Source organism: Micropterus dolomieu, linkage group LG03 (assembly GCF_021292245.1).
Source record: "Micropterus dolomieu isolate WLL.071019.BEF.003 ecotype Adirondacks linkage group LG03, ASM2129224v1, whole genome shotgun sequence".
Taxonomy (NCBI): domain Eukaryota; kingdom Metazoa; phylum Chordata; class Actinopteri; order Centrarchiformes; family Centrarchidae; genus Micropterus; species Micropterus dolomieu.
The window spans coordinates 27882076-27908063 of NC_060152.1; the positions used below are offsets into that span (position 1 = coordinate 27882076).

Genomic DNA, 25988 nt, shown 5'->3' on the forward strand with positions numbered 1-25988 from the left:
TGTGGCAACTTGCACAAAACGAAAATAAAGTTACAGGAGCGGTGCACCAGCTTAACGTTAAGTGTCGTGCTTATCAGAGGCTACTGTACACTGGCTAAAAACTGTGAAGCTTTAGTTCCACCAAAGAAGCTGCTGAAGTCGGCAGTGTGGGAGCATTTACACTCAGACTGACCACGGCGTCACTGAAAATGACGGATCACCTGTTCAAAAACTTGCCGTTAAAAGGTTCCTGCTAAAGGAGCGAATAACTACATTAAACTTGATGCAGCACCTGCAAGATCACCACCCAGCTTTGCACGCCCAATGGTAGGCCTAACGTTAATACATTATATTGAATAATTTAGCAAGTTGCTAGGGAAGTAAATATAAACGTGTCACTTACTATCGATGCCGTAGCGGTGAGAGTCGAGCTTTCAGTGCAACGTAAACAAACAAGGCAGGTGTCAACTTCCTGACCCACCGCGACGACAGCCCCGCTGCGCTATGAGGCCCGTTATTTTCAATGGCTTGGTTTGTTGCTGCGTCGAGCAACGTGCACCGCACCAGTTGAACTTCCACGCAGTTCAAATCGCTTGTTTTCTGAAAGGGCCTTTATGGAAGACAGAAAGTAGTCCTCTCAAGACCTTCAGTCACTGAACATTTGACGTCACATCATGTTGTCTTGTGTCTGTGTTGAGAAAATAGTGCCAGGTGTAAAACACTAACATACATCAGGAGCTTATAGACTTTCAGGACTATAGGCTACCAATGAAATGCATTTCAGTTAACACTGCTCTCAGTTTCTATCATTTTCACTAAAACATATGTATGGATGAGAGTTGATGGTTTATTCCCCTCCTTTAGAACAATTTCCCCTGGGGATAAAATTTAATATTCCTCTTATTAATAATACGTACATATTATAGAAATATAATTGTTAATGTAATTAAATATTAAAAATCAACTTAAGTCATTACTAGTGTTGTGAAATTAATTAATGCATAATAACTGTGGAACCGTGATTATGATACTGACAATAATGGTACCAACAAAATCTGTAATCGTTGCATCCCTACTCTCCACTGGGGACTTTTGTTTTAGGAAAGTCGAAGAATGTTCAGATTCACACGTTAACCTGTAGTAGACACTTAACTGTGTTAGAATAACTCAACAGGGATTAGCATTAATATTTATAGATCATGAAACCACTTTGACTTGTATATAACAAGAGTTATAGAAATTTAACACTGTTACATGGCGGGAACCCTGATATACAACCCCTTCCAAACACATTGTTCTGTTTTGTGATATATGAAGGTTTATGTGTGCTGTGGAACGTACAGTAGGCCTGTATCTGCTGTAGTCATTGTCTTACTTTATTTTCTCTTGTTTGCAATTGCAACTCACTGCGGATGAACATGCTGGTAAGTGTGTGCATGGATAAGAATGGACACTGACTGTATCAAGCTTATACTCTTCTCCAAAGCAGTGACTGCAACATTAGAATATGTCAAATATCTCGATCAGCAGAAGTGATAAGGAACAAATAATAAGTGGATTGGAGTTCAGGGTACTAAGTTTCAGATTCTGTGCTGGGGGACATATTATCTTGGTGTGAGTGGATTCAGGACTGGTTTATTTTAACTGTTCAGTGATGTTGAAGAGTAATGAGGCCCTACCACTCTGAATCTGGCAAGTCATCTAGTCTGAAGCCGTCCAAGATATACTTTACTGAAATCTGTTATGCTGGCGACAGCCATTAGGACTTAAGAAAGAAGAAGATGAAGAAAAGGAGAATTAACTGGAAGATAAAGATAGTTTAGTCTTAATGTGTCTCTCTTCTTGCCTTGTGCTGGATATGCTGGACATACATCAGAGTGTGCGATTATAAGTGTATGTCTTTGTTTCTTTAAGGCTTTGACAACAACGGGGTGATAACAGGCCCCCGCAGCACTCGACAGAGCAACCCAGAGGAACACGCTAGCCACTACTTCAACACCTTCTCTAAAGACATGCTTGTCAAGGTGAGGTTTCAAGCTAATTGCAAATGGGTCACCAAAGGAAAATGTTTTTTTATGTGTATTCCCGGTAATCCGCTTCCAAAAAAATCCCCAAATTGGATGTCTCCCGAGACCAAACGTGTGTGTTTGTAGTTGTTCGTCCTCAGTTTAACAGATCTGGCCCCCTTTTTCCTGCCATGCTTTAATCCTTCTGCTCCCACACTACCCACATCCTCTCTGAGGTCTGCTTATATGCCCTGCTTTCGTCTCCTATTCCCCATAGCCTGTCCTTTTGTAGACAGCTCCCAGTTCTCCGAGACTTTTACGTACACACAGACACACTTGTGTAATCTGTCCTGTCACGCTCAAAGCAGGGTGCACACAGAGCGACCAGGAGGGGAAGTTTTGTGTTTGTTTTGTTTTTTGTTTGCTATTCCGCCATCTGCTCTGAGATAGTAATTGGAGCTCCCTCCGTTGGGAGAAGGTGGGTAGTATGGAGACCGTCTGTTCCTGGGTTCAGTCTATTATGTGGCAGACGAAGCGTGAAACACACACAAAAAAAGACAAAATGAAAGGGTGCTCAATGCAAATATGACTTTGGTTTTGCCAAATATTATAGGAATTAACATTTAAAGAGGTTTGTCCCTCTCCTTTGTTGAGTTTATATCTTTTTTTGCATGTAATAGGTTTGCAAAGCTAAAAAGTCCAAAGTCCAGCCCAAAGGGAGTTCCCAGCTCCCACAGAAAACACTGTTCTGAACTGCCTGAAAACAGCTCATTTGTAGTCCAGCCGCTTCCCTTTCATCCCTGTGACGACACAGCAACACTCTGAGCTGCAGCACAGCACACAGTGACAAGACGTCCACCTGCTGCCTCTCCTCTCCTTCCAAACACTAGCTACCCTCCAGACAGTCAATGGACATAAAGTTGTAACTGTGATGTAGAGACAGTTATAACTTTATGGATGAAAGATACTTTTGTTACAGATTAATAACTCACCAATCTGAAACTCTTGCTCCAGTCGATGTTGCTAAGATGGTAAGGAGATATACAGCTAAACCGAAGCAGTTTTTACCCGCTGATTGGCTAGTAGTCCTTAACTAGGAACTGCGCATGTGCGACTCCCAACAAAGACCTTTTTTAGAGGTAAGATGCATCACTCCATAGCTAAAATGAAGTGTTCTTCACACAGGGTGAAAAGAGGAGCTGCAGCAATGTGCAGTATGACATGTTTATGTTTTTTTGAAAATAAAACCATGTAAACCTGTTCTGATATTTTGAACCTGAAAATGAGCATAATATGACGTCTTTAAACAAAAACATTGATGTTCCCTCTGCAAGTTTTTTTCCCTGATCTCTACTGTAATTGAGGTATGTATCTCTGAGTGTGTGTGTTTGTGTGTTTTCAGGCAATGGTGGGAATCTTGCAGGGCAAGGCCCGAGGCGGGGAAGAGGAAAGCATACTTATGCACGACCTCAAGCCATTCCGCATCCTCATCAGTTTGCTGGACAAACCGGAGCTTGGTAACCAGTCTTTGATTATGCAGACACGAACAGTCGAGTTAGTGTTGTAGCAGCACGTAGCATAAACTACATGTAAGCTATCGACTGTGCGTTTCACCTCTCCTATCTGTTTGTCTCTCCAGGTCCGGCAATCCTAGAGGATGTTCTGATCGAGGTGTTTCGGACTCTACACACACAGTGCCGAACAGAGTTGGACCTCCAAAACCAGAATCCGTTCAGTAAAGACCACACACACCTCAGCAGGTCAGTCCAGTCCACCACCTGCCTACCTGTCCCTTTTAGACATTATTATGATAAAACTTAAGTTAACTCCATGATTAAAGTTTGGTTGTTGCATCATCAAAGAAAAAAAAGGACACTGGGATATGGGTAAAATTTTTGCATTTTTCTTAAATGATAAATAACATAAATGATTTATTAATCACTAGCATTATAAAATGTTGTGATGCGTTTGTTGATTTATTTATCTGTACAAACCATGAATAGCATGATGCTAATTTAGCCTTTTTTCTTAGTAAACTACGAGAGAACAAGAAGACGGCAGAACTGATTAAAACAGCCAATCTCCTGTTCAACTCGTTTGAGCCGTACTACATGTGGGACTACATCGCTCACTGGTTCGAGGAGTGCTGCAGGTTCGTATGTTAAAAGGAATGTGTACATATACACTCTTAAGTCAACACTTGATGAGGCTCATCTAGCTAGTATCAGAAACACTCACGAGTTAAGGTCTAAATTTGGGGGTAAACTATAGTTGCTGTCATGTGTTTTGGAGCCATTTTTGGTTGATGATTGATTTTCCTGCTAGAGGTTTCGTCTTCAGAGTAGAAGGGATGCCACTGTTCTGCTTCTCTTGTTTCGGTACGCTGTTGTGTTGAAACAATGCTCAGCTGGGGCCAGAAGCCAAATGTGTGCCAAGAAACGTTTACCACTACCATTACACCCACAGCAGAACCAAGTGGGTCCACATCTTCATCACTGACCTTAAGTGTGAACCAGCAAACCTTACTCAAAATAATCAATCTCAAATATGCATCTCTGCAGGAGGACAGTGAACAACAGCACACGCGCACCACAGCATGCTGGGAGCTTAGATCCTCCAGAGCTGTCATTGGTGGAGTTCTGTCAGCTGGTTGACTTTCTGCTGGATATTGTTTCTTTGGTGAGACTCTTCTGTCTTTTTTTCTTTCTTTGTCTTTCTCTCCTTTCTTTGTTTGTTGGTTTCTGTCTTTTTTTCCCCTATCTTTCCTCCTTTCTTTCTCTTTCCTTGTCCCTGTCCTTTTCTGCCTTTGTCTTTCTTTCTCATGTCTATCTCCCACTTTCTGTCTTTGCTTTTTCTCCACTATGGCTTTCTTTTACTATCAAACCTATTTCTTTTTTCACTCAACTTCCCTTCACACTTTCATCTTGTTCTTGTTTCACTTCTATCTGTATTTCTGTGTCTGCTCAGTATGTCTGTTTTTTTCTCAATTTGTCATTTCTGTCTTTGTCATTATTCAGTATTTCTCCCTTTCCTTTGATGTTTTCATTTCCCTTTCTTTATAGGTTTTCTCAAAATGTTCCTCTGTGTTTTTATGTCTCTCTGCCACATTCTTCATCTTCCCTCTTTTACAGTCCCTTGTGTCCCGCCCCTGCTTGGGCTTCATCTCATTCTCTGTTTCTCGCCCCCTCTTGGCTCACACACCTCCTTTTTAAATACAGTATGTTCCCTACAAGTACCTTCCATGAACATTTGCAATTTGGTTTCCAAATTGTTTTTGATTCCAGTTCTGGGATGTTATAGTCACCATTAGAGGAAGTGTGTGTGTGTGTGTGTGTGTGTGTGCACACACCTCCTCTCTCCCATGTTTGTGTACAATCTCCACACAGGTTCTAAAAAAAAAATATCCTGTGTTTAGTTCCCCTGCCAAAGATATTGTTTGCATCCTCTTAGAAATATGCTTGTCAGTATTTCCAATCTGAATAGTTTGGAAATCCCTCACTCTTTATGACCCTGTTTAAGTGTGTGTGTGTGTGTGTGTGTGTGTGTGTGTGTGTGTTTGTTTGAAAGAGCAAGAGAAAGAACTGTGCGTTCGTGAGTTTGTGAGCGAGAAATGGGAAGTGTGTGTGTGTGTGTTTGTTTGAAAGAGCAAGAGAAAGAACTGTGCGTTCGTGAGTTTGTGAGCGAGAAATGGGAAGTGTGTGTGTGTGTGTGTGTGTGTGTGTGTGTTTCTGCAAACCAAGTGTTGTGTGGCCTGTGCTCTGCTTGCTCCTGTCTGTTCAAACTATCTGCTCTTTCTCCTTGAAGCCTACTAGAAGCATGAGGGTAATCTGCCAGGTAAAGTACTGCTCTTTCCTGCTTTTTCACCTCACCCTGCTTCACTGAGGCTATGATAACATTTCTGCAACGTCCTGCCAACAACCCCTCAGGCCATCTTTGTTCCTGTCCTGCTTTGAGTCATCATTTCAGAATGACTGACTATCTGATATTGTAATGCCAAAAAATGATCCAGAGGAAGAAGTGGGATTATAAGAGTCATTACATGTGGTGTTTGGTGTGGATCTTGTGAAAATGAAATCCCCGCCCAGTGTGTATGTGCTTTTTGTTAAGCATGCATGCAGTCATATGCTATTGCAGCGCTCACATATTTGTAAGAAATATGACAACTTTTATTTACTTTATGGTTTAATGCTTATTTTATGATTTGGTTATTCATTTTTTGCTCCTTTTTCTTTTGTTTCATAAAAATGTGTTTTTGCTTGTTGAGTCTACTTTGAAAAAAAGAACTTCACCACACACATCACAACGTGGTAACGTGGCCATAATATGTATATGTAAAAAACATAAACATTTATGCACTGGTTAAGGGGTTAAGGTTTTCCCTTTTACAGACCAGAGGGAAAAGACATAAGAAGATAATTGTAGATTTTAATGTGTATTTAATTAAGCAAACTTTATTACAGCAATCCTTTTTAAAGACTTCAGAAAAAGTCTTCAGCCTTAGTTAACAGCCTTATATCACGTTCACCTCCCTTCAGAAACCCAGTAATTCCACCTTTAAGTTCTCACTTCACTTCCTGTTTTGTGCAACATTTCCAGGAGACCTACATAGAGATCCAGACAGAGCATCTCCCTCAGCTGCTGTTGCGTATGGTGGCGGCCCTGACCTGTCACCTGCGATCCCTTGGCCTCGGGGAGCTCACCCACTGCCTTCGTCTCTGCTCCAAGATCCTCAGTAAAGTGCAGCCACCACTGGTGTCCCCTCTGGCCCTGCCCTCCGGCCCCCAGGCTCAGGGCCTCTCCAACTCCAATGGCAACCCCTCAAACTCTACAAGAGATAAGAGTAGAGAAAAGGAGGACCAGCGGGTGAGAGAAAACAAAATGGCCCTTTCTATCAGAAACAGATATTAATTGGCGATTGTTAAATATCATGTTTTTTCCTGACATTTGAGTCATGATAAAATGAGAGCATCTGCTCGCTTTAGTGGTTAGATGGAAATGAAAATTGTTACTATGCCAACCTTTGAACAACATTGCCAGCTGATAATTCTGTTCTGTCTCTGATCCTTCAAAAATATTTTGATAAAAACATAGGCCCTGTTGCTGCCCCAGTCAGAGCAAATCCCAGTTTGACCCATGTGACCGACTTCCCCTACAAGTTACTGCTCCAAAATCCATCAGTTCAGGCTCTGATGGTGTGCCCTGGTCCCTGAACAGGGCCCCTTCCGGCTCCTGTTGGCTCCTGCCAGCCTCTTGCCCTGTGGTGCAGTTGGCTGGGTGATCCCATGACTGGCCCTGCCATCCCACACTCCCTCAACAAAAGGCATTTGAAGACTTGTTCAGAACAAATGCTTCGTTCTGCTGTCCTGGTCCTCCTGGTCCCTGTCCAGCAACCTGTGATTTGTGAAGTGTTTGAGAGCTCAGTGAGGCATGATTTAAAAGTTAAGTCTATCAGTCCCTTACCCAGAGATGAATAGGGGCTACATAGATTGAGGGAGGCCCATGAGGGGCAGAAGAGAGGGCAAGTAGAAGGACAGAAGATGGTTAACCAACAGCTGAGCCTGCCTCGCCTTTTCTCTCTAAGGAGAACAGGGACGAGTAGACTAGCTTGTGATGCCTCCTGGGTGAGCCATATCCATCTGAGTGGAAAATATTCCACATACATCCACTGAATTCTATAACCTCCCCACCCCCCACCCTGAGGGGCATATAGAGAACATGCCATCTAACGTGCCATCTGAGTCCAAGCTCCAGGACGTGCTTGCTGCCTCAATCAAAATGCTTCACAGGAAGCCCTCAGGCTCCCACAGGCTGACTGTGACGAAGAATTGTAAGAACTTAAGTCTGTCAGTCTGTCTGCTGCAGGATGCTAGCCTGGCGTACAGCTCAGTCTGCTCAACTCCCTGAGGCCATTATATATTAAGCCTCATTATACAATGGCCAGTAGAGGACACTGAAAAGCAAAGAGGATAATGAGCCTGTTGAGAAACCTCCACTATTTAAAAACCAATATTAGTTACACCTGCTGACAAGTCAAAATGCCTGATGTGAAAATGTCTGTGCCTTTAACGCATCCACACACCCATCATCCACCTACACAGGTAGTTTCTGATTAGACCTCTACTCATTCATAAAATGACTGGCAACAGAAAGTGCTGTGTGGGAATATACAGAATCGGCATTTGCTCCTTGGCTTGCTGTATTTTCAGTGTTCTGGCACACACCTTTTCTCTTCCTTTGCTTCCATCACTCTTAGCTGAACTTCCTTGATCACCTATCCTCCTCCTGCAGGCCTTGCCAGCGACACTGGAGCTACATGGCAGTGGGGAGATGTCTGAGGACGGAGAAAACCCTCTCAGCAGTCGCTCCTCAGAAAGTGGCTTCACAGACTTTGTCCAGTACCAGGGAGATGTCCCCGAGGAGACAGAGCAAAGCCCTCATCCCCACCCAGCTGTCAGAACAGGCCGTCGCTCCTCAGGCCCATCTCAGACCAAGCCTCTGGATAAACCAGTCATGCAGTGCTGCCTGGAGCACTTCCAGCAGTTTCTCTCTCGACTCATCAACTTGTATATTACCCAAGGGCAAGTGGACAAAGCTGACAGTGAAAGAGATGAAATCTTGCGATCAGGACCCCTGGTTTCAGAGGACACCCAGGACTTTGATCATAAGGAGTCATGCTCAGGATCAGGGTTGGTAAAGAGGGAGTGCGTTGCTGCCTTCACTGCTGCCTGCCAGCTCTTCCTGGAATGCTCCAGTTTCCCTGTCTACATCGCAGAGGGCAACCTCAAGTCCTCGCCCACACAGGAAGAGCAGTTGGGTAAGTCGCAAAAACACTCTTTTGTGATGTGAGGGTTTAATTGGAACTTATTTTATACTTAATCTATGGATTCAAACAGTATAAACTGCAGCCATTACTCAGTGATACCCAATGGTAGGGAGAGTGACAGAGTGCTAAGATGTAGAGTTGTTTTAAAGCTTTTAGAGGTTTGATTTACGACTTTTAAGTGTTGGATATCGCTCCTGCTTCAATACAGATAGTGAGCAGGTTCGTCTGCCGGCGTGGCTGCAGACCCTGATGGATGCCTGCTGCCTGGCGTGTGACTTCAGCCTGCAGGGCGTGGCCATCTCCCTGCTTATGGACCTTGTGGGACTCACCCAGTCGGTTGCCATGGTGACCGCTGAGAGCGTGGCATCTGGGGGCAACTCCGAGTCCACCCAGCCCATGAGCCCCAGCCAGGGTCGAGTAGCTGTCGTCATCAGACCACCACTCACTCAGGGAATCCTCAAGTACATTGCTGACAAGACAGTCTTCTTCAAGGTAGAGATCTTGTTTTAGGTTACTGTGGACAGGTGGGCTCCGTGCATTTTGATGGTCTTGACCCTGTTTAATTTCCAATCTTGTTCCCCAGAGTGTGGCGCTGATCTTATGGGACCAGTTGAGTGAAGCAACACCTCAGCACCATCAACGCAGCGTAGAGCTCTTCTACCAGCTCCACAACCTGGTGCCGTCCTCCAGCATCTGTGAGGACGTCATCAGCCAACAGCTCATGCACAGAGACAAGGTTAGTACAATAGACCCTTTGCATCCCAGGCAACACCCAAAATTACAGCACACACTCCCATCGCTGAGTTTGCAGACACACACACACACTCTGTTGATAAAATCCATGCTGAAGCACCTTTTATTTCTTTTTCAGAGAATCCGGCTGGAGGCCCATGTAAAGTTCTCTGTGTTGTGGCATTTGACACGAGATTTGAACATGACCAAGTCCTCCCCTTTTAATCGCACATTTGACAGGTAGGTTGGAGACATAGAAATGTTTCTAAATTTAGTGTGTGCCATTAATACAGTAATGTTTTGTATTAAGTGCCTTTTCTATGATTTGCTGTCATTTTAATTTTTTCTTTCCCTCTTCTTTTCACTTCGTCCTTAAGGTCCCTCTTCATCATGCTCGACAGTCTCAGTTATTGGGATCCCTGTACTAGCGCTGTTGGGCGGGCTTGGCTGAACCAGGTTCTTCAGAGACATGACATTGCTCGGGTTTTAGAGCCTCTCCTCCTCCTCCTGCTCCACCCCAAAACCCACCGTGTATCCATTCAGAGAGTACAGGCCCAGCGCCACTGGGCTCAGGCCTTCCCTGAACCACAGGAGCCGTCCGAACCCGTTTACACCAGGGACTCTGGTTTCTCAGACAGTAAGCAATGGCTTTTAATTCTGCTTTTTTAGTTTAACTGTTAAATGTGTCCTTCTGTATATTTTTTTTCCACATTGAATCTAGTCTTTTCTTCTATTTCTTTGATTAGACTTCATCCAAGGGGAGAGGTTGGCACACGAGGAGCTCCGAGGCCTGATGCTGGGTGATATGGAGCCGTTCTGTCTGACTGTCAACCCCTTGAGTGACAGCCTGTCCTTACTGAGTCTGAGCAGTGAGAACTTGCACCTAGCTGGTGACTATCAGCCTGTAGACCAACAGAGGGAGCCGCAGAGCTCTGAGTCCAGTGGTTCTCATTCATCTACAGTAGAAAACGGCAGCTTTGAGGAACCAGAGGGTGTCAGCAGTACAGTCAGTGGATCAGACCAACAGCCTGGTAACTCAGATGACATGTCTGAGGACTCTATAGAGGAGGTTGTATCTTCTGTTATAAAAGAGCTGATAGACAGGGTTTTGAGTTTAGTAGATGAGGGATCTCTTGAAGTCTCACCTCCACCTGATAACTGGCCCCAGACAGACACAGACAGCACTTCCTCAGATACCTCCACTGGTACCCGTCTTGACTCTGGCATTCCTTCCGGCTCCAGCCACCAGACTCTGCCCGAGATGGTGGCTGGAGGCACCCTGGAGTTCCTCACTGTTACACCGGCTGATATATCTGCGGAGGAGCACCACAGAGAGGGCATCACCCGTCATAGTTCATCACCTTCCATTGTCACGTTGCCAGACAGCTCCGACCCAGCCACCCCGGACCACACCCTGCAGGTGGAAGATCCTCAGGCCCGTAAACGTAGCCATAGCAGCACCCAGCTCAGCCTTAAGGGAAAGATCATGGAGAGACTGGGTGACAAATCTACAGGGGCCAAGCCCAAGCTCAAGAAGGCCAAGAGGAAAGAGGAGGAGAGGCAGAGAAAGATGGCAAATCAAGCTGAAAAGCTGCGGCCTCCCAGTATTTTCTTCGGGGACAGCCTGGATCTAGAGAATTGGTACAGCTGTGGGGAAGGTGAGGTGTCTGAGATTGAGAGTGACACTGGTTCACCCATTGGGAGCTCTGATGGGACTGTCGGGGGTGTCACTGTCACAGGACGCAGATCATCCTCTGCCCCACCTCGCTTCAACATCCATCCTCTCTACCAGCACGTCCTGCTCTACCTCCAGCTGTATGACTCCTCCCGGGCCCTTCACGCCCTCTCATCCATCGCAGCCATGCTAAGAGCCGCTCCCTCAGGGTTTGTAAGTGCCATCTCCACCACCAGTATCAACAACACTTACACTCCACAGCTCTCTTTGCTCCAAAACCTCCTAGCCCGTCACAGGGTCTCCGTCATGGGCAAAGACTTCTATTGCCCCATCCCCCAGGATTCCCACTCCCATTCGTTCCGCAGCGCCATGTACCTGGAGATCATCATCTCGCTCTGTCTCTACTTCTTAAGAAGCTATTACTCTGCCCACGTGGCAGCGGGCCCTCAGGACTTGGCTGGGAACCGGGCCATGCAGCTGACCAGTGTGGAGGTCTTAACTCTCCTTTTCAGCGAGCTAGCCAAGGTCACAGGTGGCTCAGCTAAGGGCTTTGCTAGTTTCATCAGCGACGTGCTCTCTAAGTGCAAAGTTCAGAAGGTGGTTCTCCATTGCCTGCTCTCCTCCATATTCAGCGCCCAGAAGTGGCATGAGCAGCGGGTGGCAGGCGTGAACGTGGCCACGGTGGAGGAAGGTCTATCAGAGGACAGTGTTATCAACCTGTCGGAGGACCAGATCGACAGCTGTAGCGCCGTCCAGTCTCAGCTGCTCAGACTGCTGCAGAGCCTAGTTGTACTCGAGCACAGAGTCCTGGTGCCAGCTGAGGAAGGAGGAGAAGGAGGACCTGTTGTGGGAGGAGTGGCAGGAGGTGGAGGGACAGGAGGCGGTGCTGGGGCCGGGTTTGAGATCTTGGGTGGGGAAGTGGAGCACGTCAACCCTCAGCAGCCGATGACATCACTGCAATACCTCCACGGACAGCCTATCACTGCGCAGGGTATGTTCCTGTGTGCAGTGATCCGGGCGCTGCATCAGCACCATGCGTGTAAGATGCATCCTCAGTGGATAGGACTCATCACAGCCACCCTGCCATACATGGGGAGGGTGCTGAGGAGGGTGGTGGCTTCTGTCACTCTGCAGCTGTGCAGGAACCTGGACAATCTTCTTCAGCAGTACCGCTATGAGACCGGGATAACTGACATCAGGTATTAACATCTAAATGGATGATGAGCTACACTGTTATGATAACCCATTCTACATCTAGGTATAACAGACAGGCAGTACAATGCAATAAAACTGCTTAGCAAGGGTTTGGACACCAGATGGCTCTCTTGTACAAGATGCAGTGGGGCTCTTGTACGTCATCAATCTATCGTATGTACCAGTTGTGATGAAAATGCTTGACATTCCAAATTCTTGCATAGAAATACATTAATTCAGTAATATGAATATGTACCCGACCTCTGTGAAATATATATTCTCCTTCTGTCTGCCAGACCCCAGTGGATGGCTCTCTGCATCCCTCCTGACCTGATTCTGACAGTGCTGGAGGGGGTGACGGCCATCATCCATTACTGCCTGCTGGATCCCACTTCACAATACCACCAGGTGAGGGAGCCGAGCGCCATTCAGTTGCTGCAAATTGCTCCTTCCTTTCTCAGTACAACCTCTGCACAGACTTGTTAATATATTCTGAATTCAGGCCTCATTTTTGGTATTTTATACATTGATTGGTTACACTCACACTCATGAGTATGATTTGTATTAAGATACCGTATGCTTAATATATTCTATTTCTTTGCATTATAGTTTAGGTACCCTAAGTACTGACTGTCTTGTTGGATATTTTGCCTCCAGTTACAGGTGAGTGTTGACCAGAAGCACCTGGCTGAGGCTCGTTCAGGGATCCTGTCCATCCTCCATACCATCATGTCTTCTGTCACCCTGCTGTGGAGCGTCCTCCACCAGGCAGACAACTCTGACAAGCCAGCTGCTGCCTCTGCTGCTTCGACTTCCAACATCAACCTGGGCTCCACTAAGGTACACCATGCAACAGTATTCACATTTTAGATCTTTGCCAGCCTGGCAAGGTAGTAACTAGTCTTTGCTTTGTCAGAATTGAACACACGTCTTGGCTGCAGAATAAGAAGGGCCTGAGATAATTTGTCTAAAATTGAATATGCCTCTTTTCACACCAAAAAGAAGAAATGGCAGATATGATGAACGGATTACCGCACTAAAATATTTCACTTGTGTTGCCTTAAGCCTTGCCCAAGTAGAATGAATGCAAAGCCAGCTCACATATTCTTTTCAAATAACGTGACATTGTTCCTGCAGCACTTCACAGAGGTTGGATATAAAACTGGAAACTGTAGTGTGCAGTGTTTATAGCAAAGTGACAATTGGTTCTAGCAAATTTAAACATGTGGGCAGCCAGGCTGAAAATGTTTACAGAGAAAGTATTATATATATATATATATATATATATATATAAATAAAAAAAACTCCACACACAAAATATTTTTATTACTGGTCTCAACTGTGAGAACAAAATCTTATCACTGGCATTGAAGGACTTCTTTTTTCAGCAATTATAGCTCTGTATTTTTCTGCAAGTAGTTATTAGCGTTGTTCAGATGATATTATTTTTTCCGGAGGCGGGTTGGTAATGTAATTTTCACTGAGATAATACAGTGATTTTTATCCTGTACGGAACGTAATTAGTAATCATTACAAGCCCTTGGTCCCTGCAGGAGGATTAATTAAAGGCCTAGAAACCTGTCTAACTTACTTTTATTCCCATGTTTTGTCAGTTTTTTTCAAATTGGGATAGTACACCGAACTTAACAGCAGCTCAACTTTAAATCAGATAGTGTTGTTAATTTATTTTGTGTCAGTTACCAGATGTGAAATGCAGAAGGTAGTGTGAAATGTCTCTCTAGTAATTTGAGGAAACAAATTATTGTTATTTCCTGCATTCAGTTTGGTTTTCTCACAGCAACACAGTATACTGCAAGATACGCCGAAACATAATTAGAGGACATGACTAGTGACAGTATGGATTGTAACTGAAATCGTTTGCATAGTTACCAGCTGTTTAGGTCCAACCTTATTTCCTTGCTCACATCTGTTTTACAGAACCTCCGGCAGCAAATCCTGGAGTTGCTGGGTCCAATCTCCATGAACCATGGTACTCACTTTATGGCAGCAATTGCCTATGTCTGGAATGAGAGGAAACAGGTGAAGACTCCAGTCAGAAATAAGGTGGGTGTCCTGAAAAACAGTGGGTAAAACAGTTCACTCACCTTTTTGATGTCTTTAGGTTGTTTTGTCTTGATGCCTGCATTGCAAACTGTTTTTCCGCCCTCTCTGGTTATGTCAGGGGGTCCTGGAGTCCACCTGTACTACACTGCAGCTAGTTAAAGCAGTGGAGGTCAGATTGTCAGGGGGTGTTAAGTTCCGTTTTAAAAGTGAAACACGACAGTAGCACATTTCTGTTATTTATTCTTTTACCAGTATTGTTCTAAAGGAGATGCCCAGACTCCAGCATCTCTCTGTTGGAGTGGACTTTGTAAGTCATTATATGTATACTGCGTCTCTCAGGTGATTCCTTTAGCCAGTGAAGAACAGCTGCTGCTGGTTGAGCTGGTTCGCTCTGTGAGCGCCATGCGCACTGAGACGGTCATGCAGACAGTCAAAGAGGTCTTGAAGCAGCCGCCTGCCATAGCAAAGGACAAGGTTGGTGTTTATGCTTTAATCTTCATCTTCTTTTCCCTCAACACCAGCTGTTCTGTCTGCATAATTTAACATCAAAATATAACTGTTTACTCATTTTAATTACAATAAGATTTATTATAAATACCATTAAACCAAAAACAGAAGGATAACAATTTATTTTTGTCTTTTAGTTTTACTTTGTCAATAGTCATTCATTACATTATTATGGTTTCTTTACTCCCGACAGAAGCACCTCTCTTTGGAGGTCTGCATGCTGCAGTTCTTTTATGCCTATGTCCAGAGGTGAGTCCACAGCTTTCCAACAGCAGTACATCTTTACACTATATATCTATTACTATTTAATGTAAAGTTATTACACTACATAAAGGCCCAATTTGTGCAGCGCCTTCTAACCTCTAAAACGTTTTACTTGCATTCATGACTGTGCCCTGTATGTGTCCTAGGATCCCTGTGTCCAGTTTAGTTGATAGCTGGCCATCTCTGCTGGCACTGCTGAAGGACTCGGTACCGTTAGGCCTGCCTGCCCCTGGACAATTTCTTATACTAGGGTTGGTTTGTCTCCTTTTAATTATCATACAGGTGTCCCTATGTCGTCGCAACATCTGGGGAATCGCCTGCACAATTACATTTACATGTATCAGTTTTCTGGATGTTAGTGGATTGGTTACAGTTAAATAGTCACAGTGTGGATCTGAAGGAGTCAGTCTGTAGATACTACACCTTCTTCTACTTCCATGCTATATTATTACGCTATATTATTACGCTATATTAACTTATTTAACATGGCTCTTCCTTTCTCTTTGTGCTCTGCAGAGTTCTGAATGAGTTCATTTTGAAGAATCCCAATCTGGAGAGCAAGAAGGACCAACGGGAGCTGCAGGTAATTACTGCAGCCAACGTGACTCATATTCAAAATCTCAGTGCCTTCAATTATGTTTTATAATTGGATAAGTTTGACTTGTGTTTTCTGCTCTATTGTCATAACAATGATTTGATTGAATCATAAGTGAATATTACTTGTGTATTCAGGATGTTACCCATAAGGTTGTGGAGGCCATCGGGACAATTGCAGGCTCCTCTCTGGAGCAAACCACGTGGCTGAGGAGAAACCTGGAGGTGAAGGCCTCTCCTCAGATAGTTGTGGATGGAACCAACCTGGAATCTGATGTAGAAGGTGTGCTGCTTGCAAACACAAATTACACTGGACAACACCCAGTACTGTATCATTGGATATTGCCATAGTATAAAACAGCCAGTTTCACGCTAAACTTACTAAATGGAAACTTTAAGGCACTATGTCTAATGTGAAAAATAGGTTCATTATATGTCTTGTTTCACTGTTGTTGAGTTTCCAGGTCTCTCTCCTTAATAAATGTTGGCACCTTTGCACTTAATGAAAAACTCATAATAAATATCTTATAGTACAGTAACTTTGTATTCCAAATTTAACATATTAATTTAAATCATTAACAGAAATGGTGTTGACGAAATTATTGGCACTCTAGATTTAATTAATTTGGTAGCACAGCCATGGGAGAAAATAATTACTGCGAGCGGTTCCTATAGACAACAATGAGACTCCTTCACCTTTCTCATTTTGGCCTACTCTTCTTTTGCAAACTGCTCCAGTTTTCTCAGATTTGAAGGGTGCCTTCTTCCAACTGCTGTTTTCAGATTTCTCCACATGCATGTATGATGGGATGCAGATCTGGGCTCATTGCTGACCACTTTAGAACAGTCTAGCATTTTCTTCTAAATCATTCCTGGGTGTTTTTGGATGTGTGTTTTGGGTCATTGTCCTGCTGGAGAACCCACGACACTGACACAAAACAGCTCCATACCTTGCTCCATTTTAAACTGGTTGAATGATCGATTGCCGGCCCCTGGGACTCATTATAGATGAGTTCAAGGTGAATACCCTGCTTGAAATCCAAATCCATTTCTTGAATCTTCTAAAACAGTGTCAATAATACTGTCCAGGCCGTTTTTGCTAGCTAGGATTCAGTATTGTTTTCAGCCTTTTTTCTTTTTTTCATTCTTCTGCAAACTCCAAAGAAATGCATATTGTGTGTGGATACCAAAATATGTTTTAATTTCCCTATTTTCTGTAAGAAATTATGTTTTAATTGGGGAAAAAATAGTGCCAATATTTTTTGGCCAGACTGTGAGTAGTAGCTAGCGTGGATACTGACCTCAGCACTGTGTGTTTTGGTAAGGAAAATATATGTTTTGTGTTTATACCTGGGATGAATTTTTATGTCATGGATGAATCCAGCAACACCAAGTGTAAAAAATAGAAATCTGAATGTGAGACACTGAAACTACATGTGAGGCGTCACACTTCAAAAAGCAGGTGACGTGCATATGTTTTGCAGGTTGTTTGTGTGCTTCAGCATGGCAGTATTAATATTTCTCCGCCATGCAGCAGCTGCTAATGTTTGGTATGTGTGTTTTGTAGATTTAATGCTCACAGTGATGGAGGCCTCCAGCTTCACTCCATCAGTGTACAGCGTACACGCACTCACACTGCTGGCCGAGGTAAAACACTCATGTCTCAGTGATTCAGCTCAGCCCTTCCTGCACAACTGTTGTTTCTCGGGCCATCAGTCAGTGGCTCTGCCAGTTATTTCCATTGTTTGTCTTGATTATGTCTCAAGCTGTTCTCACTCACATTTAGCCTGTTGCTCTCAGGCACAGCCCTACAGTACACTAACACACTCCAGCTGAGCTCTTCTGACACCCTCCCGCCTCTACTTCAATTATTATTAGTGAACCAATAAATCAATCTGTTGGATGTAGTGTGGTGCTGTGAATGAGCTGAGCCGGACAATTGAAATAACTGGCCATCTTCTTCCGTCCTGGCTGTTTTAGCTCAGTGGGGGGGGGGGCTACATTTGATGATGATGCCTGTGCTTCACTGCTTTCAGCTTATAGATTAGTGGGTTTATTTATGGCAAAGAATCAGCAGAATGCTGCAGTGCGGTTTTGCATACTGTTGATTGGTGCAGTGATATACCGCCTTTTATTGTATATCATTTTTCACCCAATGAATCATAGTAACTCAGTATTTATAGACAAATGCCTATTGTCTACTGTTATTTTGGAAAACATCACTCAATGTTGCAGTGCCTATGAAAGCGTATGGTGTAAGACTGACGTGAATGAATGCTTAATTTATTTGTCAGGTGCTGGCTCATCTGTTGGACATGGTGTTCTATAGTGATGAGAAGGAGCGGGTGATCCCACTGCTGGTTAATATCATGCACTATGTAGTGCCTTACCTTCGCAACCACAGGTGGGGATGAGCTTCTACTTTGTATTTTGTCAAACTTCTCTGAAATTAAAAATCTTAAAGCCCTTCATATGTGAAATTTAACCTAAAAATGGTAAAAAAAAAAAAAAAAAGTAAGTCTTTTTATGTGTGTAAATATTATGGTGAACCCATGACATGTCAAGCAGATAAATAAAACAGATTTCTTCATGTTAGGGAGAGAGGAAGGATGAAGTGCAGTGAACTACCAAGTGTGTAAATGAGTTGTAGCTGATCATATGAATGTCATATACGTTTCCTGTTTCTCCTGCCAGTGCTCACAACGCCCCCAGCTACCGGGCCTGCATCCAACTGTTGAGCAGCCTAAGTGGATACCAGTACACCCGCCGTGCCTGGAAGAAGGAGGCCTTCGACCTCTTCATGGACCACACCTTCTTCCAGATGGACTCCTCCTGCGTCAGCCAGTGAGTAGGAGAGGAAAGTTGTGTGCGTGACCACTTTTACAGCTGGTGTTAAAATGTAGACCAAGTGATTACACTGAGAGAGAGAGAGAAAAACATGAGCTCAAAATATGAGATGCACATAAGATCCTTATACCTGAATCAGTTTCACAATTTAAAGGAGTAGTTCATCCCAATATGAGACTGTTTTGTAGAAACTCCATTGAAGTTGCTGGATCCACCTAATGTGCACTGATATAGTTATTGTATCTTTTTCTTCCACACAATTGGGCCATATTTTCACATCTTCAAAAAATAATCTGTCCATTAACAGTTTGAGTAACAGAGTGTTTTTATAAAGTAAGAAATGCACTGAGGACCTACAAGTCCAGTATTTACTTTGATTTATCTATTATATTTTTCTTAGGTGACTGTTGGTTTAATGCCTTATCACCACATCGAATACCGACAAGCCCCAAAGTCTAATTCACTCAGATTTACTGGAATGGGAAACAAGAGAGATAAAAAAGTGCAGACTCCCGTTACCTTTGAGGCGCTTGTAAAGTCCAGATGTTTCCATTCCTTGATTATTTTGATTCCTTGTTATCCGTAATTTTTCGTCGATCAAAAGCATCAAAACAGCTTTTAATAAAAATTTATCCAAGTTAAATTCTGTCATGTGAAGTCCTCACTGTCCGCTAACTTCTGCCACACTTTTCTCAGCATCCTGCACCTGTTGCTGAGTATGCTCGTTTTCATTAGCTTGCAGCCTTCATAATAAAAGTGCCTAAGCTGTCTGTCGGAGATGGATCAAATGATATAATATTTTTTAGTAGTGACTGTGTAATATTCATACTGGTTGAAATGAACAGTTTGATATATTTCACATCTTTGCTGAGCAAGACTTTTGTGAGAAAGAAATTAAGGCCCGGGCTATTAATCAAAGTTTTATATTATGCAAATAGAAATAAATTTTCATTTACAAATCCAACCATAAAGTGTAATCAAACAAAAAGCTTGGCTACTGACATATTTGTTCAAGATGTATTAATACATACAGTATGTGCTCAAAGGAAGAAGCAAGACCATGTGTTTCTTGTCAGTAAAACAGCAGTCTGCCCTTTTGTTGAAAAGGTAAATATAACAACTCAGGTATATCAGAGATTAAAGATTTTAAAGTGCATACATTTACCTACATTTTCTATCAACTTATCTTGATGGCGTCAGTGGATAAGACTCATGCCTTTGGTGTGAAAGACCCGGGTTCAACTCCCCACTGTGACATGTCCACCAATGTGTCCCTGAGCAAGACGCTGAACCCCTCATTGCTCCAGAGGTGTGCATATATATATAATTTTCTTCTTTTTTCAGCTGGAGAGCCATCATTGACCACTTGATGACTCATGACAAGACCACATTCAGAGACCTCATGAGTAAGCTTTAAGACTCTTTATTACCACTGGGTGTGAGTACAGACCATTTACCAGATCATCTTTTTCTTTCTGACATTTGCAGGGCACTGAGTGTTTTCCCCTTTCATGAAAAGTGTCTTGCTAAAAACAAGCACTTACATTTTCACTCCAATTATGTTTGTAGACCAATTTAGCTGTGGAAATATGCCAATGTGCCATAGTTAAAGTCAAGTCAATTTTATTAATGTAGTCCATTGTCACAGAGAACAAATGTGCTTCAAAGTGCTTTACAGTCTGTACAGCATACCACACAGTTTATCCTATCCGAAGTCGGAGAAGGGGAAAAACTGAAGAAACATAATAATGACTGTGTGTATTTCCCTTTAGCCCGGGTGGCTGTAGCCCAGAGCAGCTCTCTGAGTCTGTTCACCAACAGAGACGCTGAGCTGGAGCAGAGAGCCATGCTGCTCAAACGCCTGGCTTTCACCATCTACAGCAGTGAAGTGGACCAGTACCAGAAATACCTGCCAGACATACAAGGTAAACGATACACACGTACAGTATACTTTATATGTACCACTGTTGTTTACAGCTACTGTGAGCAGTAGCAGTTTACAACCTCACTGGGAGAGTTCATTTCCCACAACACCACAATTTCGGTTTATTTCAGCTTGCGTATTTCTCATAAATGTGGCCATTTTGAGTCAGTGGGTCACGCTAACTTCAGACTCGCCACCTCCTTTTTAGAGACTCAAGGAAATGAGGAGCTTTACAGCTTTCCAAATAAACATAATTATTACATGAATGATTTCAAATGCTTGTTTCTGAGTTTGACTGAAGGTAAACACAGGCTGTGAAATAGACCTTATGCTAACTGCACAGGGATCTACATCTGGGTTTAACAGAGGTGGAAAGTAATGAATTACAGTTACTCACGTTACTGTAATTGAGTAGTTCTTTATGTACTTGTACTTTTTAAAGTATTTTTAAAAATGTTATTTTACTGTAACTTAAGTATGTTTTGTTTAAAGTATTGTAGTTCGCTACATTTTCAATCACCTCCGTTATTGAGTAAAAAAAAAACAGTGCAAGGAAAAACTCGTAACCACTTTGTGGAGAGAACAGCTTTATCATGAAGCAGTGTAAGCTGTTAAAAAATGCTGTATTAAGTTACTGCTAATGCAAACTGAACATTTCCTGCTGCTCCAGCTTCACATTAAAAGCATTGAACTGGAGAAACATTAGTTGACTTTTTTATTTTGAAGTAGTCACAGGAAGTGCAATCTGTTTGTAAGTGAGATTAGCGCTGACTGCACTTATTTATCAAAAATGCGTCTAAACAACAAGACAACAGTCATTTAACAGTTTTCTGACAGTGGACCAGTTTGTAATATTGCAGTGAGTAATGCAACAGTCAGGAGCAGACACAGTGAGCTGTTAGATAAAGAGCTGCATGTGACAGGTTGCACACCTCCACCTTCTCAGACAGGTAACAAACTCCTTTCACTTTAACTGTTCGCAGACTCATGTTGTGTGCAGCATAAAGTCAGATCTTGACTGCTCACATAATTTAATTATAATCATAATAATTTTTAATAGCATTTTCTAGTTAAGTAGGCCTCTCTAGTAGCCTGTGTACATTTATCATTATGGATTTAGGCCTACCATGTTTTTTTAGGAGTCTATTCACAGTGATTATAAGCCAATAAAAACGTTCATTTTGCGAAATTTGAAAACATTAAACAAAAGTAATATGGCAATTATTTTTGAAAGTCCGGTTCTCACAGTGTCTGCTTAGAAAATTTCGTGCCCTTGAACAAATGTAGTTGAGGACTCCTGATGCAGAGGTCAGTTAAATAATAGCCTATTTCCATTGGTGGTTAAAAATAAGCTTTCGTAGTTTGGTAAGATGCTTTGCTGCAAATAGCCAAACAGACAACGATGCATGACAGTGTTGGTTGGATTAGCAACTTGCTGGTAACTAGTTATTTATTATACTAACGCTTACGATATCCTGTTAAAATTACCTCCTGTTTGAATGTAAATAGAGATATGACTTCATATACAGTCCAGTGTTTCCCGTTTTCCCAATCCAGTGTGTCCAGAGTCTAATCTGTTCCACCACATTTTCATTGTAACATAGAATGTTAATGTTTTTGGCCACTGATTTGGAAAAGTATCTGTCAAACAAACTAAAATTGAAAGCGCCATATGGCTTTTTTTCCTTATCAAATCACAAAAGACTGCAATTTAATTAAATAATTATAACAAGTATAAATGAGATATTAAATCAATAAAAATAAGCCATTTTAGGACTAAAGTAACTAAGTAACTTTTACTGAGTAAATTTTAAATGAGCTACTTTTTTACTTTTACTTGAGTAGATTTTTATACTTGTAATTTTACTTGTTCATCAAAGTAATTGTACTTTTACGTAAGTAGAATATTTTTGTACTCTTTCCACCTCTGGGGTTTATTAACCTGCATGTTTTACCATATGTTCCCAAAGCAGATACTTACTGTACGTGTGTTTGTGTGTTCAGAGCGTCTGGTGGAGAGCCTGCGTCTACCTCAGGTGCCCATCCTCCACGCTCAGGTGTTCCTGTTCTTTAGAGTGCTGCTGCTACGCATGTCACCTCAACACCTCACCTCACTGTGGCCCACCATGATCACTGAACTGGTGAGAAGCAGTCGTTGGCTACAGGCTTCTTTTTTTTTGTTTTGCTCACTTAACTGCATCCTTGATGTGTTTCTTTCTTTCAGTCCTCCACATATCTACCAACTCACACACACTCATTCATACACTCTACATCTGTCTCCCTGCAGGTTCAGGTGTTTCTTCTGATGGAGCAGGAGCTAACAGCAGATGAGGACATATCAAGGTACATTATCTGTTGATATTGCAAACTGGATCATAGCAGAAAATGAACATCATAAATGACTTCTTCCTGTAATCCAATGATTGTTTATCCTCTAATGTCCATCTCTAGGACATCAGGGCCGTCTGTGGCTGGGTTGGAGACCACCTATTCTGGTGGGAATGGCTTCTCCACCTCCTACAACAGCCAGCGCTGGCTCAACCTCTACCTTTCAGCCTGCAAGCTCCTGGACCTGGCCTTGGCCCTGCCTCCTGAGAGCCTGCCTCAGTTCCAGATGTCAGTACAGACAAGCCTGAGTCATAATAGCCTTTGCATGTTTGCCTGTCACTGAATAGATGAATACAGCAAGGATCATTTGCAATGATGAAGAATAACTCAGAATGTCTCAGTATGTGAAGTGCATATGAATAAGTTATTTGGAAATTGTGTTATATCTGAGAAAGTCCTGCCTCATTACAGGTACCGCTGGGCCTTCATCCCAGAGGCTTCCGATGATTCAGGATTGGAAGTGAGACGTCAGGGGACTCACCAGAGAGAGTTTAAACCTTACGTGGTTCGATTAGTCAAGCTGCTGAGGAAACGAGCCAAGGTATCTCATCCTCCCTCTGTATATGCAAGGTTGTTGAATGATGGAGACAAATGGCTGCTTCTTACAAAGACGATGTTCAGGGATACGATCATTAAACGCTTTTTTTGCAAGTTTTAGCCTATTTCATTCATGCTGCATTGTCCCCCACCTGTAGGATGGCAGGTTCATTTTTTCCATTTGTGTAATTTGTAATCCATTTCCCTCTCCCATAGAAAAACCCAGAGGAGGACTGCTCCACCCGAGCCCTGTCCTGGGAGCCAGGTCACCTGATGCTGACCCTCTACGTGATCCGCAGCATGGAGCAGCTGCTACCCTTCTTTAACCTGCTCAGCCAGGTATTCAACAGCAAGGCCAGCAGCCGCTCAGGTCCCACCTACACACACAACCTTGCAGGCGCTTCCTTCCCCGGGCACAAGGAGGGCCACAAACTGGAGAGCCAGAAAGTCTTCTGGAGTCGAGCTCGACAGGACATCGAGGAGATGGTGGAAAAAGACTTTTTAGAGGGCCTTATCAAGACGTGAGAATACAGCAAAGGAAGGGAGCGGGATTAACACATAACTGATCAACACTAGTGAAAAACCTCAACTTGTACATTAAAGAACAAGGGAATGAGGGAAATTGTTTGTACATTTTTTTTGTATTTATAATGATTATTTTACTTTTCAAAAGCTATTGTATTTAATTTTAATTATTTGTATATATGGAGCATCTTTGATGACTGACTCTTAACATTTCATGTGAGTGCTTTTGGACAAAGTGAAGATGCTGTGCCATTCCATATCGATGTGACTTAATAAAGATTTTTAATGGGAGGGTTACAAGCACTCTGTCATTTAAAATGCATTTACACTATGTTCCCGTCACAATATATCCTGAGCTCAAACAAATTCTAGACCTGTAATTTTACTAGCTCCATTTGTAAATTGTGAAGTGAAGCAAAATAGCAATTCACACTATCCTGAACTGGAACCTACATAAAGATTCACACTGATAGAACTTCACAAACGTTATCACATATTGTGTGGCTGCATTGTCAAGTGTTGCATCGTATTGATTATTTTGTCCACCCATTTATGTCAATGAGGGCAGGCTAAATAACAGAAACAGCTCTCTGTATAATGAAACACAATTCAGCAGCACAATGAACTGCGGACTCCAAAATAATCATAAAGTTGAATCAACACCTCTAAAACAGTTTTAACAAAAATTGATTATAACCTTCATGAAGGTAGGACTGAGTATTTATACACTGTTGTATTGATACTTAGTAAATTATCTGAGTACTTCCACTACTAGTAAACCAGTGAGTAGTAGGCTTATGTCAAACAATTAACTCAGAGGAGAGCAGCACAATAGCACCATGGACAGAGACAAAGCCAGGCGCCTCTTTGGTCTATGGTCCTCACTGGTTGCAGTTTTAAATTCTTTTTTGTGTGCATGCTTGATCAAAGAGACAGTGTAAACTGAGGCAGCACGCTTTATATGACCTTCATGGTATGGTAGCAGCCCAATAAGAATCAAGCTTGTTTGTAGAGAAGCTTTATTAACCGTTTACCCAGCCCACTCCCAGCTCTCGCGATGAAAGATACGTCAGCAGGGTTGTAATACTGCGTCACCTGACTCAGAGGAGGGGGGCGGGGCGTGGTCAGAAATAAAAAAATATTAATAATTAAATAAACAAGAGGATGTAATTCCTCTGAGAACACCGCCATCCAACGACCCGGGTCGAAGCGCGCATCTCCGGGGCTTGCAGGCTGACGGTGGGCCGAGGCAGAGAGGAGGCGTCCAGCTGGGGAGGAGGAGGAAAAACCGCTGCACTGGATGGTGGGGGATGATGATGCTAGCGAGGGTCTGATGTTCCCCTGCACGCCCCGCTGATACACTGTGACTGTGGGACTGGTGGTGAGGATTATCCAGGAGGCTGGAGGAAGGAAGACAGGGAGGGGGGAGGTTAGCAACGAGCATCATCCGGAGAGGACCGTTTTGCCAGGGAAGCTGGCCGACAAATAACGCGGAACAGTAAGAAATTGGACTTTGAAGTTGGATGTTTAGACTGTCATTTTCAAAGGATACTGAGCTCCAAGGAAGAAAGTCAGTTCGTGAATATTCCAGAAACGCGTGCAGATCCAACACAACTGAGTGGGAATCAGAAAATCCCAGTAGGGTTATGCAACTCTAATCAATTGCAGTTCTATAGAAAGTGTCCTACTATTTCTTCCCTAGTGCTGTCTTTCTGTAGTGTTTTCGAGGGCAACTGGGATTACTGAGGCTGGTCGTTCATTACGGTGTTTGGGGGGGGGATTGGACCATATTGGACGCTTGATAGTCGAGGTTGGCCTCCACAGAGAGAAGATGTCGGGGCAAACGCTGACAGACCGCATCGCCGCGGCGCAGTACAGCCTGACTGGATCCGAGGTGTCCCGAGCTGTGTGTAAAGCCACCACACATGA

At 43.1% G+C, this 25988-nt stretch overlaps 2 protein-coding genes across 12 annotated transcripts in view; both read left to right on the top strand.

Annotated features, from left to right (window-relative positions):
- Positions 1–24350, top strand: part of dop1a (DOP1 leucine zipper like protein A) — a 31752-nt gene extending 7402 nt beyond the window's left edge. For 3 of the 6 annotated variants that reach the window (XM_046045087.1, XM_046045089.1, XM_046045088.1), the window contains 31 exons: positions 1894–2003; positions 3388–3502; positions 3625–3745; positions 4018–4137; positions 4547–4664; positions 5790–5819; positions 6582–6848; positions 8274–8799; positions 9017–9300; positions 9392–9544; positions 9680–9780; positions 9918–10177; positions 10287–12414; positions 12706–12817; positions 13067–13249; positions 14348–14473; positions 14813–14947; positions 15174–15229; positions 15391–15495; positions 15761–15827; positions 15977–16121; positions 17406–17485; positions 18133–18242; positions 18533–18682; positions 20030–20091; positions 20458–20610; positions 22614–22750; positions 22834–22952; positions 23061–23225; positions 23409–23538; positions 23751–24350. In XM_046045087.1, coding sequence (XP_045901043.1) covers positions 1894–2003; positions 3388–3502; positions 3625–3745; positions 4018–4137; positions 4547–4664; positions 5790–5819; positions 6582–6848; positions 8274–8799; positions 9017–9300; positions 9392–9544; positions 9680–9780; positions 9918–10177; positions 10287–12414; positions 12706–12817; positions 13067–13249; positions 14348–14473; positions 14813–14947; positions 15174–15229; positions 15391–15495; positions 15761–15827; positions 15977–16121; positions 17406–17485; positions 18133–18242; positions 18533–18682; positions 20030–20091; positions 20458–20610; positions 22614–22750; positions 22834–22952; positions 23061–23225; positions 23409–23538; positions 23751–24059 — 6677 coding nt within the window. In that variant the 3' untranslated portion in view covers positions 24060–24350. The remainder of the gene's footprint in view (positions 1–1893; positions 2004–3387; positions 3503–3624; positions 3746–4017; positions 4138–4546; positions 4665–5789; positions 5820–6581; positions 6849–8273; positions 8800–9016; positions 9301–9391; positions 9545–9679; positions 9781–9917; positions 10178–10286; positions 12415–12705; positions 12818–13066; positions 13250–14347; positions 14474–14812; positions 14948–15173; positions 15230–15390; positions 15496–15760; positions 15828–15976; positions 16122–17405; positions 17486–18132; positions 18243–18532; positions 18683–20029; positions 20092–20457; positions 20611–22613; positions 22751–22833; positions 22953–23060; positions 23226–23408; positions 23539–23750) is intronic. The other 3 variants (XM_046045091.1, XM_046045090.1, XM_046045092.1) reach the window with 3 other exon arrangements.
- Positions 24351–25240: 890 nt separating this feature from the next.
- snap91a (synaptosome associated protein 91a) overlaps positions 25241–25988 on the top strand; it is a 58165-nt gene continuing 57417 nt past the window's right edge. For 5 of the 6 annotated variants that reach the window (XM_046045101.1, XM_046045102.1, XM_046045103.1 and 2 more), the window contains exon 1: positions 25241–25988. This exon is cut by the window's right edge and continues 32 nt beyond it. In XM_046045101.1, the coding sequence (XP_045901057.1) occupies positions 25891–25988 (98 nt within the window). In that variant the 5' untranslated portion in view covers positions 25241–25890. The other variant, XM_046045100.1, reaches the window with a different exon arrangement.